Source organism: Bos indicus, chromosome 2 (assembly GCF_029378745.1).
Source record: "Bos indicus isolate NIAB-ARS_2022 breed Sahiwal x Tharparkar chromosome 2, NIAB-ARS_B.indTharparkar_mat_pri_1.0, whole genome shotgun sequence".
NCBI lineage: Eukaryota > Metazoa > Chordata > Mammalia > Artiodactyla > Bovidae > Bos > Bos indicus.
Window position 1 is genome coordinate 116,066,238 of NC_091761.1, and position 16,235 is coordinate 116,082,472.

Sequence of the window (16,235 nt, forward strand, 5' to 3'; positions counted from 1 at the left end):
CAAGCTTGACTTTCCATTTGTTTGCCCGGCAGTTATACACGCACACATACACAGGTGCTCTAGATTAGGGATCAGACCATTTCTTTGCATCCATTTCCTCAGTCTGTCCCAATTTCCTAGAGCACACTGCAGATGTAGTGAGGTTTGCACCACAGGAGAGGAGGCTCAAAATTAAGACCCTAGGACACATCTGCCTTCTTTTCTTCAGGGAGAGAGGGGAGAGAGAGAGAGACGGATGGAAGAGAGAGAACTTTGCTCTAGATTATAAATAAATTAAAATCTTCTCTGTGGAGAGCAGTTGGTGTCACCATCCCGGAATATAAACAACCAGCTCTAGGAAAATGAAGCTCTGTATCTCTCTAGAAGTCTCTTAACTTGAGGGTTTGTAATTGATCAACCATCAATCCAGGTGCCAGGGCTCTTGGCTCAGAGAGCCGAATGTACAGAAATGGGGAGAGATTCATGCAAACTTTTCTCCATAGGCTCACTGAAAACTAATAGCATGGACGAGAAGGGCTTTAATGACTGTAAACAAAAAGCAAGAGTGTATTTTTCAGTTGATGATGAAGAATAAGGTAACTCAGTGAGTGGACACTGGAATGCTTTCCTTAGCCATTGTGCACTGGCTGTAGAGAGTATTGAGGGCTTCCAGTGAGGACTGTCCTCAGGTCTGGAATTGTCTTGCCAAGGTTATACCCTTTCCCAGTGAGTACCCCAAGGATGCGATGATACAGAGCTACAAAAACCTACTCATTGGCTCCATTTGCACTAAACCTGACAGACCATCCCGGTTTCAGGGTTTCCTGGAGGCTGTGCTGTGCTTTCAGTTGTAAACACATTTGGGGAGGGGGGACCATCTCCCTCTGTCTAATCTTGTCTTGCCCTGCTCCTATACATGGATGTAGACTTTTCTCTGGAGAGCACTCCAAAAATTATCTGTCTGCTGCTCTCTTCAAGATCTGTTCCTGGGACATACAATTTAAGATATTTGATAAATTTCATTCAGAATTCTTGTGTTAGGTAGGAAGTTAGGCATGAGTAGCAAGGGTGGCCTACTGGAAAAAGTTGCAATCTGATCTCTAAACCTAGACTTGCCCAGGAGAGCACACAGTGGATACACACTAACTGCTGGGGCTTCCCCAAGTAAACTTAGTGAGCTAGAAGTCAATTAAGGGTTCATAAATATTCTATACTGATTATAACAGGCTGAATTATCAGAAGGCATGCACAACAGAGCAACTTTCAGTCGACCATGAGCATATGACCATCTGCAGTCCCTTTCTTGATTGGTAGTGGGTACAAGCCCTAAAAGTCTACATAATTTTCCTCAATCTTAGAATGAGTACTGTTATCCTTTTTCCAAAAATGATTGTATTAAAAAAAACCAAAAAAAACAAACCTCAGTTGGTAAAGAATCCACCTGCAATGCAGGAGACCCTGGTTCGATTCCTGGGTTGGGAAGATCCACTGGAGAAGGGATAGTCTACCTACTCCAGTATTCTTGGGCTTCCCCTGTGGCTCAACTGGTAAAGAATCCGCCTGCAATGTGGTAGACCTGGGTTCGATCTCTGGGTTGGAAAGATCCCCTGGAGAAGGGAAAGGCTACCCACTCCAGTATTCTGGGCTGGAGAATTCTATGGACTCTGTAGTCCATGGGGCCACTAAGAGTCAGACATGACTGAGTGACTTTCACTTCAGAGAGTTTCAAATGCTTAATTTTGGGAGTGTGATTAAATACCACCTCTGAAATGTGAATGTGTCACCTTGGTAATTTCACACAAGATCTCAGATTCCTTCTCACAGCATCTGGACAAGTGTGGTGTTGGGGTGTGGCTGCTTCCAGTGCAATCTGCTGCTAACCTTTGGTGCAAAGAGACCCATATAAACTTGATCTTTCTTTCAAAAATGTTGAGATTTTCTAAATTGAGCAAGGAAAAGGGGTGGGGAGGAATAGATGCAGCCAAAGAAACATTTACTGAATTTAACTAAATTCAAATGAAAGAGAAGTTCATTGATGACAAATGGAAATAATATACATGTTCCGCCAAGTGGAAATGAGCCAAGCGTTGAGCACAAAGGAGAGAGATCCTAAGCCAATTGTTCATTTGGTTAAAAAATAATTTCCTAGACCAATTCCTTACTGAGTTAGGACCTTATATTATTAGCAAAATTCGTTCCAGGACATTTCTTACTAAAGCAGAAGTTAAATCTCAGTGATTGACATTAAACATTCAGGTTAAAAAATGAAGCTGTCAGAATATTTTATTTTATCTCAATTTCACACTCTATTTACTGTAAACTTCATATCCCATGTTACATAACCAGGAATTCAGAATGAATAATGATTATCTAAAATAGTAGTTTTCATTTTCTTTTGAGAGAAATTTATAGCTTTGCTCATTTATTTATGAATAATGCACATATATGTTTTGCAGATGTATGTGTTGGCATTTTTTCCTACTTCTGATCTTACCGCTCACACACAGTGCTTTAAAGGACCATACTTGATCTGACATCAAATTGAACTGTAGAATTTCTGAGTCAGCAGGGAGTTCAGAGACCACCTAGTTCAGAGTTCCTCCAACTTCATTTGCTAGCAAACCATTGTCATAATTTTTTCCATATTTGCATTACCCTTTATAATAATAATAAAAAAATTTAAATTAGTTTATATAACCAAAATACGTTTATTTTAGAAAGAAAATTTGAGTCATTACTATAAATGGAAAGCAGGAATCACTCGCCATAGGTAGACAGTAACAATAATCCTAATGTAAGTGAAATGATGTATTATGTTGGTTTATTAGCAGTAACAAGTGAACCACTGGTATACGATGGTGATAGTGGGGGAGGCTATGCTTATGTGGGGGTAGAGGACATGGAAAATTCTCTGTTCTATCCACTTTACTGTGAATCTAAAACTGCTCTTAAAAAATTAAGCCTGTTTAAAAAAATGAAAAAATAAGGCTATCAATAAATAGCAATTTTTATTTAACAAAATTTCACTAGGAGATTTGCACAGTAAGAAGTGCAGTGGAAGTCCTTAGGTGGAAGGAAAACACTACTGATTGGAACTTGGATACACAGAAACAAAGAACACCGCAAATAGTAAATAATTTTCAAGATGATAATTGTAACTCAGGCATGCTGATAAGTGCATTAATTTTTTAATGGTCAAAACACTCTAACAAGATTGTCACTTTTGTTTCAGATCCTTCCATTTTCTGCCTCTGAGACTGTCATATGACTATGATTATTAAGTTCAGCCCTAGATTTAAAAGGATGTTTATTACATCACTAGATGGTCAACACCAAAATCAGATTGATTATATTCTTTGCAGCCAAAGATGGAGAAGCTCTATATAGTCAACAAAAACAAGACCAGAAGCTGACTGTGGCTCTGATCATGAACTCCTTATTGCCAAATTCAGACTGAAATTGAAGAAAGTAGGGAAAACCACTAGACCATTCAGGTATAACCTAAATCAAATCCCTTATGATTATACAGTGGAAGTGAGAAATAGATTTAAGGGACTAGATCTGATAGATAGAGTGCCTGATGAACTGTGGACTGAGGTTCGTGACATTGTACAGGAGACAGGGATCAAGAGCATCCCCATGGAAAAGAAATGCAAAAAAGCAAAATGGCTGTCTGAGGAGGCCTTACAAATAGCTGTGAAAAGAAGGGAAGCAAAAAGCAAAGGAGAAAAGGAAAGATATACTCATCTGAATGCAGAGTTCCAAACAACAGCAAGGAGAGATAAGAAAGACTTCATCAGCGATCAATGCAAAGAAATAGAGGAAAACAACAGAATGGGAAAGACTAGAGATCTCTTCAAGAAAATTAGAGATACCAAGGGAACATTTCATGCAAAGATGGGCTCGATAAAGGCCAGAAATGGTATGGACTTAACAGAAGCAGAAGATATTCAGAAGAGGTGGCAAGAATACACAGAAGAACTGTACAAAAAAGATCTTCACGACCCAGATAATCATGATGGTGTGATCACTCACCTAGAGCCAGACATCCTGGAATGTGAAGTCAAGTGGGCCTTAGAAAGCATCACTACGAACAAAGCTAGTGGAGGTGATGGAATTCCAGTTGAGCTATTTCAAATCCTGAAAGATGATGCTGTGAAAGTGCTGCACTCAATATGCCAGCAAATTTGGAAAATGCAGCAGTGGCCACAGGACTGGAAAAGGTCAGTTTTCATTCCAATCCCAAAGAAAGGCAATGCCAAAGAATGCTCAAAGTACCGCACAATTGCATTCATTTCACACGCTAGTAAAGTAATGCTCAAAATTCTCCAAGCCGGGCTTCAGTAATACGTGAACCATGAACTTCCTGATGTTCACGCTGGTTTTAGAAAAGGCAGAGGAACCAGAGACCAAATTGCCAACATCCGCTGGATCATCGAAAAAGCAAGAGAGTTCCATAAAAACATCTATTTCTGCTTTATTGACTATGCCAAAACCTTTGACTGTGTGGATCACAATACACTGTGGAATATTCTGAAAGAGATGGGAATACCAGACCACCTGACCTGCCTCTTGAGAAATTTGTATACAGGTCAGGAAGCAACAGTTAGAACTGGACATGGAACAACAGACTGGTTCCAAATAGGAAAAGGAGTACATCAAGGCTGTATATTGTCACCTTGCTTATTTAACTTATATGCAGAGTACATCATGAGAAACGCTGGGCTGGAAGAAGCACAAGCTGGAATCAAGATTGCCGGGAGAAATATCAATAACCTCAGATATGCAGATGACATCACCATTATGGCAGAAAGAGGAACTAAAAAGCCTCTTGATGAAGGTGAAAGAGGAGAGTGAAAAAGTTGGCTTAAAACTCAACATTCAGAAAACGAAGATCATGGCCATCTGGTCCCATCACTTCATGGGAAATAGATGGGGAAAGAGTGGAAACAGTGTCAGACTTTATTTTCTTGGGCTCCAAAATCACTGCAGATGGTGACTGTAGCCATGAAATTAAAAGACGCTAACTCCTTGAAAGGAAAGTTATGACCAACCTACATAGCATATTGAAAAGCAGAGACATTACTTTGCCAACAAAGGTCCTTCTAGTCAAGGCTATGGTTTTTCCTGTGGTCATGTATGGATGTGAGAGTTGGACTGTGAAGAAAGGTGAGTGCCAAAGAATTGATGCTTTTGAACTGTGGTGTTAGAGAAGACTTTTGAGAGTCCCTTGGACTGCAAGGAGATCCAACCAGTCCGTTCTGAAGGAGATCAGCCCTGGGATTTCTTTGGAAGGAATGCTGCTAAAGCTGAAACTCCAGTACTTTGGCCACCTCATGAGAAGAGTTGACTCATTGGAAAAGACTCTGATGCTGGGAGGGATTGAGGGCAGGAGGAGAAGGGGATGACAGAGGATGAGATGGCTAGATGGCATCACTGACTCGATGGACGTGAGTCTGAGTGAACTCCAGGAGTTGGTGATGGACAGGGAGGCCTGGCGTGCTGCGATTCATGGGGTTGCAAAGAGTTGGACACGACTGAGCGACTGAACTGAACTGATTAAGTGCATTAATTTTTTAATGGTCAAAACACTCTAACAAGATTGTCACTTTTGTTTCAGATCCTTCCATTTTCTGCCTCTGAGATTGTCATATGATTATGATTATTAAGTTCAGCTCTAGATTTAAAAGGATGTTTATTATACTCAATCTAGGATTTCTAGGTGATTCATCCCGGGACAATTTTTGTCTGTCTAGAACACAATGATGTTAAAGATTCAGTTCAATTCAATTCTTCATATCATTGGCATCATTTCTCTCTTTTTTCACATTTTGTCTCAAATGCCAACATTCTATCTTAAGAAGCCACTCCCCCCAACTAGTTATTTTCTGTCACATTACTCTTCTTATTTTCCTCTCATCACACTCTACAGTAATCTTTTTCAAAAGGGTTTTTCCATGCACACTGTCTATTTCTCCCACTGGTGTGCAAGGTAGCCCTCTAGGCTGCTCTGTCCATGGGATTTCCCAGACAAGAATACTGGAGTGGGTAGCCATTTCCTTCTCCAGGGGATCTTCCCGACCCAGGGATTGAACCCAGGTCTCCGGCATTTCAGGCAGATGATTTACTGTTTGAGTCACCAGGGAAGCCCAAGAGCCATGGGTGCAGGCACGAAATCTTTATGTTCTCTTGTGCTTGCAGCTCCAGTGGCAATGTGTATCCCAGATGAGCATGCAAATATTTGTCAGGTGAAAATTTTTTTTCTTGAAGCAAACATAATTGAATACACAATGTATTTCTAAAAAATTATATAAGGTGAGTGCAACATGTGAATGATCAAAATTTTCAGTTTGGTGTTTATACCTTGGTCTCCAATTATCAAAAAGTTAGATAACTGCTTTTCAATAATCTCAGAGAAGGTGGTTGAGTTAAGAACACATTGCTGTTCACCAATAGGATAATATTTTCCCAGAAATCAAGAACTGGGCTATCCTAAATCACTTAAGCTCTTTAAAATTGATTTAATTCGGTATGTGGACAAATGAGATGGCCTGAAATACAATAGTAGCAGTAGTGGTGTTAGTTGCTCAGTCGTGTCTGACTCTTTGCGACCCCATGGACTGTGGCCCACCAGGCTCCTCCGTCCATGGAATTGTCCAGGCAAGAATGCTGGAGTGGATTGCCATTCCCTTCTCCAGAGGATCTTCCCAATCCAGGGAAAGAACCTGGGTCTCCTGCATTGCAGGCAGATTCCTTACTGTCTGAGCTACAGTATTTCTATTTGGGTCTGATGGCCATGATGAATTCTGGTTTTACATAACAAAAAAGTAAGAATGTGATTTTTATTTCATTATGTTGAGCTTTTACGAAGCTTTTAGTACGAATTATGAGAATGTCCCTCAGAGAATAGCCTAATAATATCTTCAGGACATGACACCTCCCCACTTCCAAACAATCTAATGTGTGCCTATGTCATCTCCCTCCCTCTTGTGTATAAGTGGGTAGGAAGTCTTTCACAGGGAATTGAGCTCCATAGTCAGGTATTTTGACACATCAAATCTCCTGATAACAACCCTGAACTTAGAAAATGTGATCTAAGTATGACTAATTTCCCTCTTGCAAATCCTGAGAATTCTCTGGTTTTAATAAAATTCTCACACTGTTTATAACAAGTTTCTCTTGGGAAAAAAGATCTTCTGGAATAAAAGCAACCATATACCTTAAGCCCAAACAACAACTATAGAGTAAACATTTATTGAGTGTTTGTAATAGACTAGGTGCTGAGTTAAGAGCCTGGCTACATTTCTTTATGTAAACCTTAAGAATCTTCTGATGATTACTGCCTACAGGTGAGACAGAGTGCCTGAAGAATGATGGATGGAGGTTCGTAACATTGTACAGGAGGCAATGATCAAAACGATCCCCAAGAAAGAGAAATGCAAAAAGGAAAAATGGTTGTCTGAGGAGGCCTAACAAATAGTTGAGAAAAGAAGAGAAGCAAAGGCAAATGAGAAAAGGAAAGATATACCCATCTGAATGCAGAGTTCCAAAGAATAGCAAAGAGAAATGAGAAAGAATTCCTAACTGATCAATGCAAAGAAATAGAGGAAAACAACAGAGTGGGAAAGATTAAAGATCTCTTTAAGGAAATTAGAGATACCAAGGGAACATTTCATGCCAAGATGGCACAATAAAGGACAGAAATGGTATGGACCTAACAGAAGCAGAAGATATTAAGAAGAGGTGGCAAGAATACACAGAAGAACTGCACAGAAAAGATCTTCATGACCCAGATAACCACAAAGGTGTGATCACTCACCTAGAGCCAGACATCCTGGAGTGAGAAGGCAAGGGGGCCTTAGGAAGCACCACTATGAACATAGCTAGTGGAGGTGATGGAATTACAGCTGAGCTATTTCAAATCCTGAAAGACGATGCTGTGAAAGTGCTGCACTCAATATGCCAGCAAATTTGGAAAATCCAGGTGACAGAACTGGAAAAGGTCAGTTTTCATTCCAATCCTAAAGAAAGGCAATGCCAAAGAATGTTCAAACTACTGCCCAATTGCACTTATCTCACACACTAGCAAAGTAATGCTCAAAATTCTCCAAGTTAGGCTTCAACAGTACATGAACTGTGAACTTCTAGATGTTCAAGCTGGATTTAGAAAAAGCAGAAGAACCAGAGATCAAATTGCCAACATCCACTGGATCATAGAAAAAGCAGAGAATTCCAGAAAAACATCTATTTCTGCTTCATTGACTATGCCAAAGTCTTTGACTGTGTGGATCACAATACACTGTGGAAAATTCTTAGAGTTGGGAATACCAGACCACCTTTCCTGCCTCCTGAGAAACCTGTTTGCAAGTCAAGAAGCAACAGAACCAGACATGGAACAACAGACTGGTTCCAAATAGGAAAAGGAGTTCGTTAAGGCTGTATATTGTCACCCTGCTTATTTAATTTATATGCAGGGTACATCATGAGAAATGCTGGGCTGGATGGAGCACAAGCTGGAATTAAGATTGCCAGGAGAAATATCAATAACCTCAGATATGCAGATGATACCACCCTTATGGCAGAAAGTGAAGAACTAAAGAGCTTCTTCATGAAGGTGAAAGAACAGAGTGAAAAAGCTGGCTCAAAACTCAACATTCAAGAAACAAAGATTATGGCATCCAGTCCCCTCAGTTCCTGGGGAAAAGATGGGGAAACAATGGAAACAGTGACAGGCTTTATTTTCTTGGGCTCCAAAATCACTGCAGATTGGTGACTGCAGCCATGAAATTAAAAGATGCTTGCTTCTTGGAAGAAAAGCTATGACAAACCTAGATAGTGTATTAAAAATCAGAGACATTGCCAAGAAAGGTCTGTATAAAAGCTATAGTTTTTCCAGTAGTTATGTGTGGATGTGAGAGTTGGAACATAAAGGAAGCTGAGTGCCGAAGAATTGATGCTTTTGAACTGCAGTGTTGGAGAAGACTCTTGAGAGTCCCTTGAACTGCAAGGAGATCCAACCAGTCCATTCTAAAGGAGATCAGCCCTGGGTGTTCTTTGGAAGGAATGATGCTAAAGTTGAAGCTCCAATACTTTGGCCACCTGATGCGAAGAGCCAACTCATTAGAAAAGTCCCTGATGATGGGAAAGACTGAAGGCAGGAGGAGAAGAGGATGACAGAGAATGAGATGGTTTGACTGTATCATCAACTCAATGGACATGAGTTTGTGCAAGCTCCAGGAGCTGGGGAAGGACAGGGAAACCTGCTGCAGTCCAGGAGGTTGCAAAGAGTCTGACACGACTGAGTGACTGAACAACAGCAGGTGAGTAAGGTCTTTCCTGGTGCCTGAGTGGTGAAGAACTTGTTTGCCAGTGAAGGAGACATGGTTTGATCCCTAGGTTGGGAAGATCCATTGGAGAAAATGGCAACCCATTCCAGTATTTCTGCTGGAAAATCCTAGGGACAGATTTGCCTGGTGGGCTATCATGCCCCTTGCACTGAAAGCACTTGGCCTGTGGTCTAACCCCTGGACCACAAGGGAAGTTCCTACAATTCTTTATATTGTGCCAAAAAGAAAAATATATTAAATGCTTAGTCTGGATGCTTTGAGAAAAGATTTAGCTCTCGAATTTTGAAGGCTGATGATTCTACCAAGTTTTTTTTCTCTTTCAGTGTTGGAAAATTGAATCAGGAATCCACATTATGAGATAATATGTGTTTGGGTCATTTATTGGGAACACAAACTAATTCAGTTGGAAGTTTTATTCATGCCTATTTCCCAACCTTTTGGAATGTTCTTAGGCTGTACCTATTTTGAGTATCATTTGTGACATTTAACTCAAAATTGTAGAATGCATGGTATCTAATTTCAGTGACCGCCACTATTAGATTTGAGCCTACAAGTATGAACCTTGTTGAACTATTGGTTCAAGAATGCTCCCTAGCTAGATGATCTTCTTTTACTAAGAATCTCAGCTGGAGTTTTCAAGTCAAACCTGGAATCCAAAACAAGTCTTTAATCACAATTAATACCTTGTCATGCATCATATTTCCTGGAGGTGGTAAACACTATGGTAAGATATGGTACTTCTGTAAGATTTTGACAAGTATTGTCGGAGAATTACAATATGTAAGAACTTGTCTTCTTAGTCAGTTCATGTTCTTTTGCTTGTACGTTTTCATGCCTTTGTCCCCTGCATTCTTCTAGGATTTAATCCAACTGGAAAGCTAAACTTTTAGCACTAAGTAGCTAAGAAAGTGCAACTGGAGCACCCACTGCCCATAACTTGTAAAGATGCTTTATAATGATCGTTTGTACCTGAAGATGGATCCATTTGGGGGATTTCTCATTCTTGGTGGGGGTGTGGATGTCCTAGGGATTTTCCAGAGCTGACAAAATTTGAAGAAGCCTATGTTCAACTGGTTAATTGCAGCTAAACACTTAAAAATCATAAGCTCTCTGAATGATAGATGTGTATCTCTGAAAAGATAATGCAAGCTATTTCTCAACTTATGTTTCCCAAAGCCAGTAGATTAATTTTTGTCTCTGTTTATTTCTGTAGCTTAGAAAAAAACTTAAAGTATATATCAAATTTTTAAATGCTACAGTGGTTTCATATTCAAGAATCTTATGAATTTGCTACAGAAAATGGGAGTTGTAAAAGGAACTGATATTTCTTTAAGCTGCCTGAGAGAAATAATTACCTTCTCTCAAATTCAAAATGCACTGTCACCTGCATTATGATTTTCTGGAAAAAGAACTATTGAAATAACAACATCCCAGTGTTTATTTCTGCACTTATCCTACCATGATTATGTTGAAGTTTAGTCACTAAGTCGTGTCTGATTCTCTTGCAACCCCATGGTCTGTAGCCTGCCAGGCTTCTCTGACCATGGAATTTTCCAGGCACAAAAACTGGAATGAGCTGCCATTTCCTTCTCCAGGGAATCTTTCCCACCCAGGGATCAAACTGTGTCTCATGGGTTGGCAGGTATTTTTTACCACTTGCACGGAAGCCTGTATTATACTATGAATCTAAAGAGTCAGCACTGTGGGACATGGTGTCCTTGCAAAGATCTTTAGGGTAAGACAAGAAAGAAAAACTTGAGAGAACCTGGGGGAAAATTACACCAAAATATTTAATGTCAGATTCCAATATTAAAACTTATTTAAATTTAGCTTTTTTTTCAAGTGATCAAGTTGATGTGTTTTCTTTTTTGCTTGAAAGTTGCCATGAATTAATTTCAAAAGGTAGCTTACTATGGGAGATTAATTTTAATGGGGAGAATGATATCGCATTTCTTTTATTATACACAGAAACCTAATTTGTTTTAGGAATTAAAAAAAATTTACTTCTGCCTTTCTATTATATGTATGCTAAGTCACTTCGTGTCTGACTCTTTGCCACCCTCTGGACTGTAGCTCGCTAGGCTCCTCTGTCCACAGGCATGCACATGTCTCCAGGCATGAATACTGGCGTGTGTTGCCATGCCTCCTCCAGGGGATCTTCCCAACGCAGGGTCTGAACCCATATTTCTTATGTCTCCTGCATTGGCAGGAGGGTTCTTTACCACTAGCACCACCTGGGAAAGTGTATATTAACTCAGGGAGGCCAATGACTATCTCAGGAATTCAGTTCCTGCACCAGTAAGTTCCTAAGATTTAGAATAAATAGTGATTAAGGTGCAAAGTGCAGTCCCATGAACCTTCGTTCGTCTAAGAGATCACTCACTCACCTGGGGTTCCGGCAGGCACTCAGGGCAGCGTCTTCACCCTTCCCTGACTCTGGGACCTTTTCTTCTTCCAAACACCTTTCTTTTTCCTCTAGGGGGCTGTGTTCGGAAATAACGTGTTCAGGTTCTCCCACACATTCTTCTCTCTGATCTGTTTCGATCTGGATTAAAGGCACTTCCCTTGAGCAAAGTGATCGCCGGGTGTGGCTTAGAGGGACCGCATGGTGGCATGAGGGAGTTTCCTTTTTAAAATCTAAACTGCTGTGACTTGTAAGAGGAGCAGCTTTGCTTGGGGACGACCCTGGGAGATGGCTGCTTTCTGTGATTGAGTTTTTCCTCGGATAATCCACAGACTCCTGCACAAGCAGAGCTGGTCCACTTTGCACCCTGCCCGAAGCTAATCTGCCCGCACACTTTTCCACTTGCAAGGAGGGGCCCCCTGAAGGAGGTTCAGCATCAGCCGCGCCGGCATCATCCACTATAATTTTGTTCTTCCGCATGAGAGCCTCGATTGAGTTTGCCCACGTCTCGTGAATTAACATGTTTGTGATGTGGTCAGCCCCGCCTCTGCGATACAGGCAAGAGTCAGATTTGCAGAGACCCGAGGAGGAAGCGCCGCCGACTGGCTGGACGCTGAGGAAGTCTTGCTGGCTGTGTTGAGAAAAGCCGTCTAAGGAGTTAGCTTTGATGGGCACGTTCACCGTGAGCCTGGCGCCCGGAGATCTGCCGTCGGGCACAGACGACTGTCTGTAGTACAAGGGGGACCGCAGAGAAGGCGAGAGCAAGCCAGTGGTCCAGTCCTGGCTGCCTTGCCTGGAGGAGGGGCCGTCTTTGCCCTCTCGTTCAATGTCCCTCAGCATGTACCTGTAGAACTCCTCGGTGATGCTTTCGGTGCTGGACTGCTTCGAGGGACAGCTTGGCTTCACACTCAGATGGTCGTTTTTCCGGCAGGCCTGTTGCACAGCTGAGTTCAAGATGCTGCTGGCATTCTTGCCTGCGTAGTAATCCAGCAGTAACTCGAAGCCTCTTCCTTCATTTTCCATCTGGTTCACCATGAACCTGGAAAACTCATCGGTGATGCTCTCACAGCTCGACTGCTTAGAGACGGAGCTGGCCCGGCTAACTGGCTGACTCAGGGTACTCATTAAACCCAGGCTGTTCACATAGGCCCGGGTGTTAGAGTCCTCCTCTGGAATGCTCTCGCAGCTGGAGGCCTTCAGGCGGTTCCACCTGTCCCCACCCAGTAACCGACTCCGGGGGTAGCCCTGTGCTTGCCACACACCGTCCACCAAGGAGAACTCTGTGAGGTTCATGATCTTGGCTGCCACTTCGTTTGCAAAAATACTGACAGAGTCTGGGATGTCCTCGAGGTTCATGGACTCGTCCACCACCCTGTTCATCAGCTTCTCTTTCAGCTCCGGGTGCTCATCGGTTTTCCTCTTGATCTCGCTGAGTCGCGGGGGCTTGTGTTTCCTCACAGTGGCCCCGCTGGCCTGGCTCTCTTTCTTCTTCTTCAAGGATCGGCAGGAGATGTTGGGGGTAACCAGAAACTCATTCCCTCTTTTCCATGCACAGAACCAGGGTTGTTTTCCATTGGAGTTGTCAAGGCAAATCGCTGCGATTTCCGTTGCCATGGAGACGATCGTCTCTGCTAATTCTTCTGCGAAGTCTGCAATGCAGTATATGTCTGGGTCTTTTTCTGGTAGCGTGGATTGAGCAGGAAGCAGCAAATCATCCCCCAACAAAGACGGGCAAACTTGAAGTTCACTGTTCAGAGGCAAGGCACCATTGTACTTTTCTTGAGCATTTGCAATGATGCTGTCCTCAGTGTCCTGAGAGATGATGCTGTACTTGCCAACTGTTGGTGTCATTTCTTCCTCTGGAGGGGCTCTGCATTCATTCTCATTATCACTGGGTGGTGCAGGAGGGTTTTTCATATCCTCCACCACCGATCCTTTCAGATATATTTCCTTGGGTGGTGTTTTAGCAGACATGCTGGTACTGCAGGATAATTCAGATTGCAGTGTGGGGATCTGGGAAAGACCTGACTCTGCTGGACCCTTGCTATCTTGCTTCGGATGTCCAGCACCTACAAGATCATTGATAACAGGACTGCTGATATGCAGGTTGCTAAGTGGATGGCAATTGGAGTATTCAGCGGCTTTTGTCCATGCTGGACAAATGGCTTGATCAGTTGGCTGGAAGTCTGGTTCGGTTTCCCTCCATCTGATGGTCTCCTTAGAAAGGACAGGGGGACATCCCCCAAGCTGTACAAGGTGGCTCATCTTCTCGAACGTGAAGCGTATCACATTGAAGAGCAGCTGATTTACACTTTCCATTAAGGATTCCAGGGTTTCAGATGAGTCCCTGTCATCATTGGGGTCTATCATTTTATTTTTCTGGTGAATTTCATCAATGGAATGCTTCAGGATAACATTAGACAGGGTCTGTGCCAGTTCATTCCCAAGGGCGTTTTCTGAGCACAAGGTCTGAGGCTTTGAAACAGCTTCTACGATCCTCCTATTCACTGACTCCATGAGGTCTCCAATGCTGCTGTAGGCGTTAGGTCTTGTTAAGACCAAGGCAACCTCCTTGAGCAAGGCCTCTGCAATGGCTTCATTCCCCAGCTCCATGCTCTTTTCTGCCACTAAACCACAAAGTGGGGGGATGGCTGCAGGGGCCTCAACTTCAGACAGGAAGCCACTGGAAGCCACCGGGCACTTCACCTCTCCTGTTTCTCCCAGGCCACAGACAGCAACAGCACTGGCCACCTGAGTCATGCCACATAAAGCAGACGGAAACGAGTATTCACTGAGGGAGGGATCCTTGAGTACTTGAGAGGCCTGAGTTTGTCCTGGCTCATCACCTCCCAGTGGATGGTGTGAAACCAGAGGTTCTTGCTCCATTTTGAATCTTTCTGTGGCTTGTGGACTGGAAATGGTCCCAATAACAGTGGCTGCACAAGCTAATGCTACTTCTAGAGGACTCTGGGGGCGTCTTCTGGAGTTCTCTCCAGAGGGGACACCTGAAGTTTCACTGGAGACTTCTGTCTCGGGCCACGAGGAGATGCCTGGCTCAGGGCCAGCATCACTGCCTTCTGGACTCTGGACAATGACGATTTTGGGGGGCTCGTTCCATGACTGAGGTACCACGATATCTTTTGTGGAAGAGCCACTGGGAAGCAGAGCACTTCCTACAGAAACACTGACTGCAGATTCCTGGGGGAGGGCAGGCTGAGACTTACAGAGTCGAAGAAATGCATCTTGCATCACAGATTCCGCTAAATTCGTGGCATACTCGCCTGTTGTGGCTTCTCCATCTTGTAAGGGAAGAAGAGAGCTTGTGCGGTCTTCACGGTCTCCTGGGTCTAAATTGCTGTCACGCTCAGAGAAAGTCCCACATGCAGAAAGTCCATCCCTCTTAACCATCTTTGAGAAATAAGCATTGCCTGGACTACATAGCACCTGTGAGTTTTCCTCTTGACTTTTACACTTTTCTGAAGAATAATCCTTTGTGGTTGACCGCTCATTCCCTACAGCTTCACCTTTCCACTTTGATATCTTGGCTGAAGGATCTAGACTCTGCAGACTTGTATATTCTGCCACTCTTCCCAGAGATCCTTCTGTTTTAACCAGTGGTGGATGATATTTGCTAACATACTTGTCTTCCAATGTATAAAGTAATTTTTCCTTGCTGTAATTCCATTCCTCCTTAGTGGCTTCCTTTGGCTTTTTATTTTCCAAGATACTGGTTGAGACATTTATATTTTCATAACCTGGTAAAGAGAAAATGATACTACTTATTTATTGTATTTAAGTAAAAATATTATTTTTTCACTTTTGATCATCTGCTTTTATTCTGTTTTTTTGCAATTCTGAGTCCTTTTTTTTTTATTGGAGTACAGTTGATTTACATTGTTTTGTTGGTTTTAAGTATGCAGAAAAGTGAATCAATTATATATATATATATATATATATATATATATATATATATATATAAACACACACCCGGTCATTTTTAGATTTTTTTCCCATGTAGGTCGTCACAAAGTATTGAATACAGTTCCCTGCACTATACAATAGGTTCTTATTAGTTATCTATTTTATATACAGTAGTATGTATATGGGGCTTCCCGGGTGGCTCAGCTGGTAGAGAATTCGCCTGCAATGCAGGAGACCCTGGTTCAATTCCTGAGTTGGGAAGTTCCCCTGGAGAAGGGAGAAGCCACCCACTCCAGCATTTTTGAGCCTCCCTGGTGACTCAGATGGTAAAGAACCCAACCACAATGCGGGAGACCTAGGTTCAATCCCTGGATTGGGAAGATCCTCTGGAGGAGGGCATGGAAACCTACTTCAGTGTTCTTCCCTAGAGAATCCCAAGGACAGAGGAGTCTGGTTGGCTACAGCTCATGGGTTTGCAAAGAGTTGGACACGACTGAGCGACTACGTCCAGCACAGCACACTGCGTATATGTCACTCCCAATCTCCCAGCCCGCCCCCCGCCCCTGACCATTTCCACCTGGTAA

General features: G+C 42.5%; 1 protein-coding gene across 5 annotated transcripts in view; it reads right to left on the minus strand.

The window, feature by feature from the left end:
- The window catches only part of SPHKAP (SPHK1 interactor, AKAP domain containing), a 191,832-nt gene that overhangs the window by 20,349 nt on the left and 155,248 nt on the right, over positions 1-16,235 (minus strand). For all 5 annotated transcript variants that reach the window (XM_070773334.1, XM_070773344.1, XM_070773336.1 and 2 more), the window contains exon 7: positions 11,714-15,485. In XM_070773334.1, the coding sequence (XP_070629435.1) occupies positions 11,714-15,485 (3,772 nt within the window). The remainder of the gene's footprint in view (positions 1-11,713; positions 15,486-16,235) is intronic.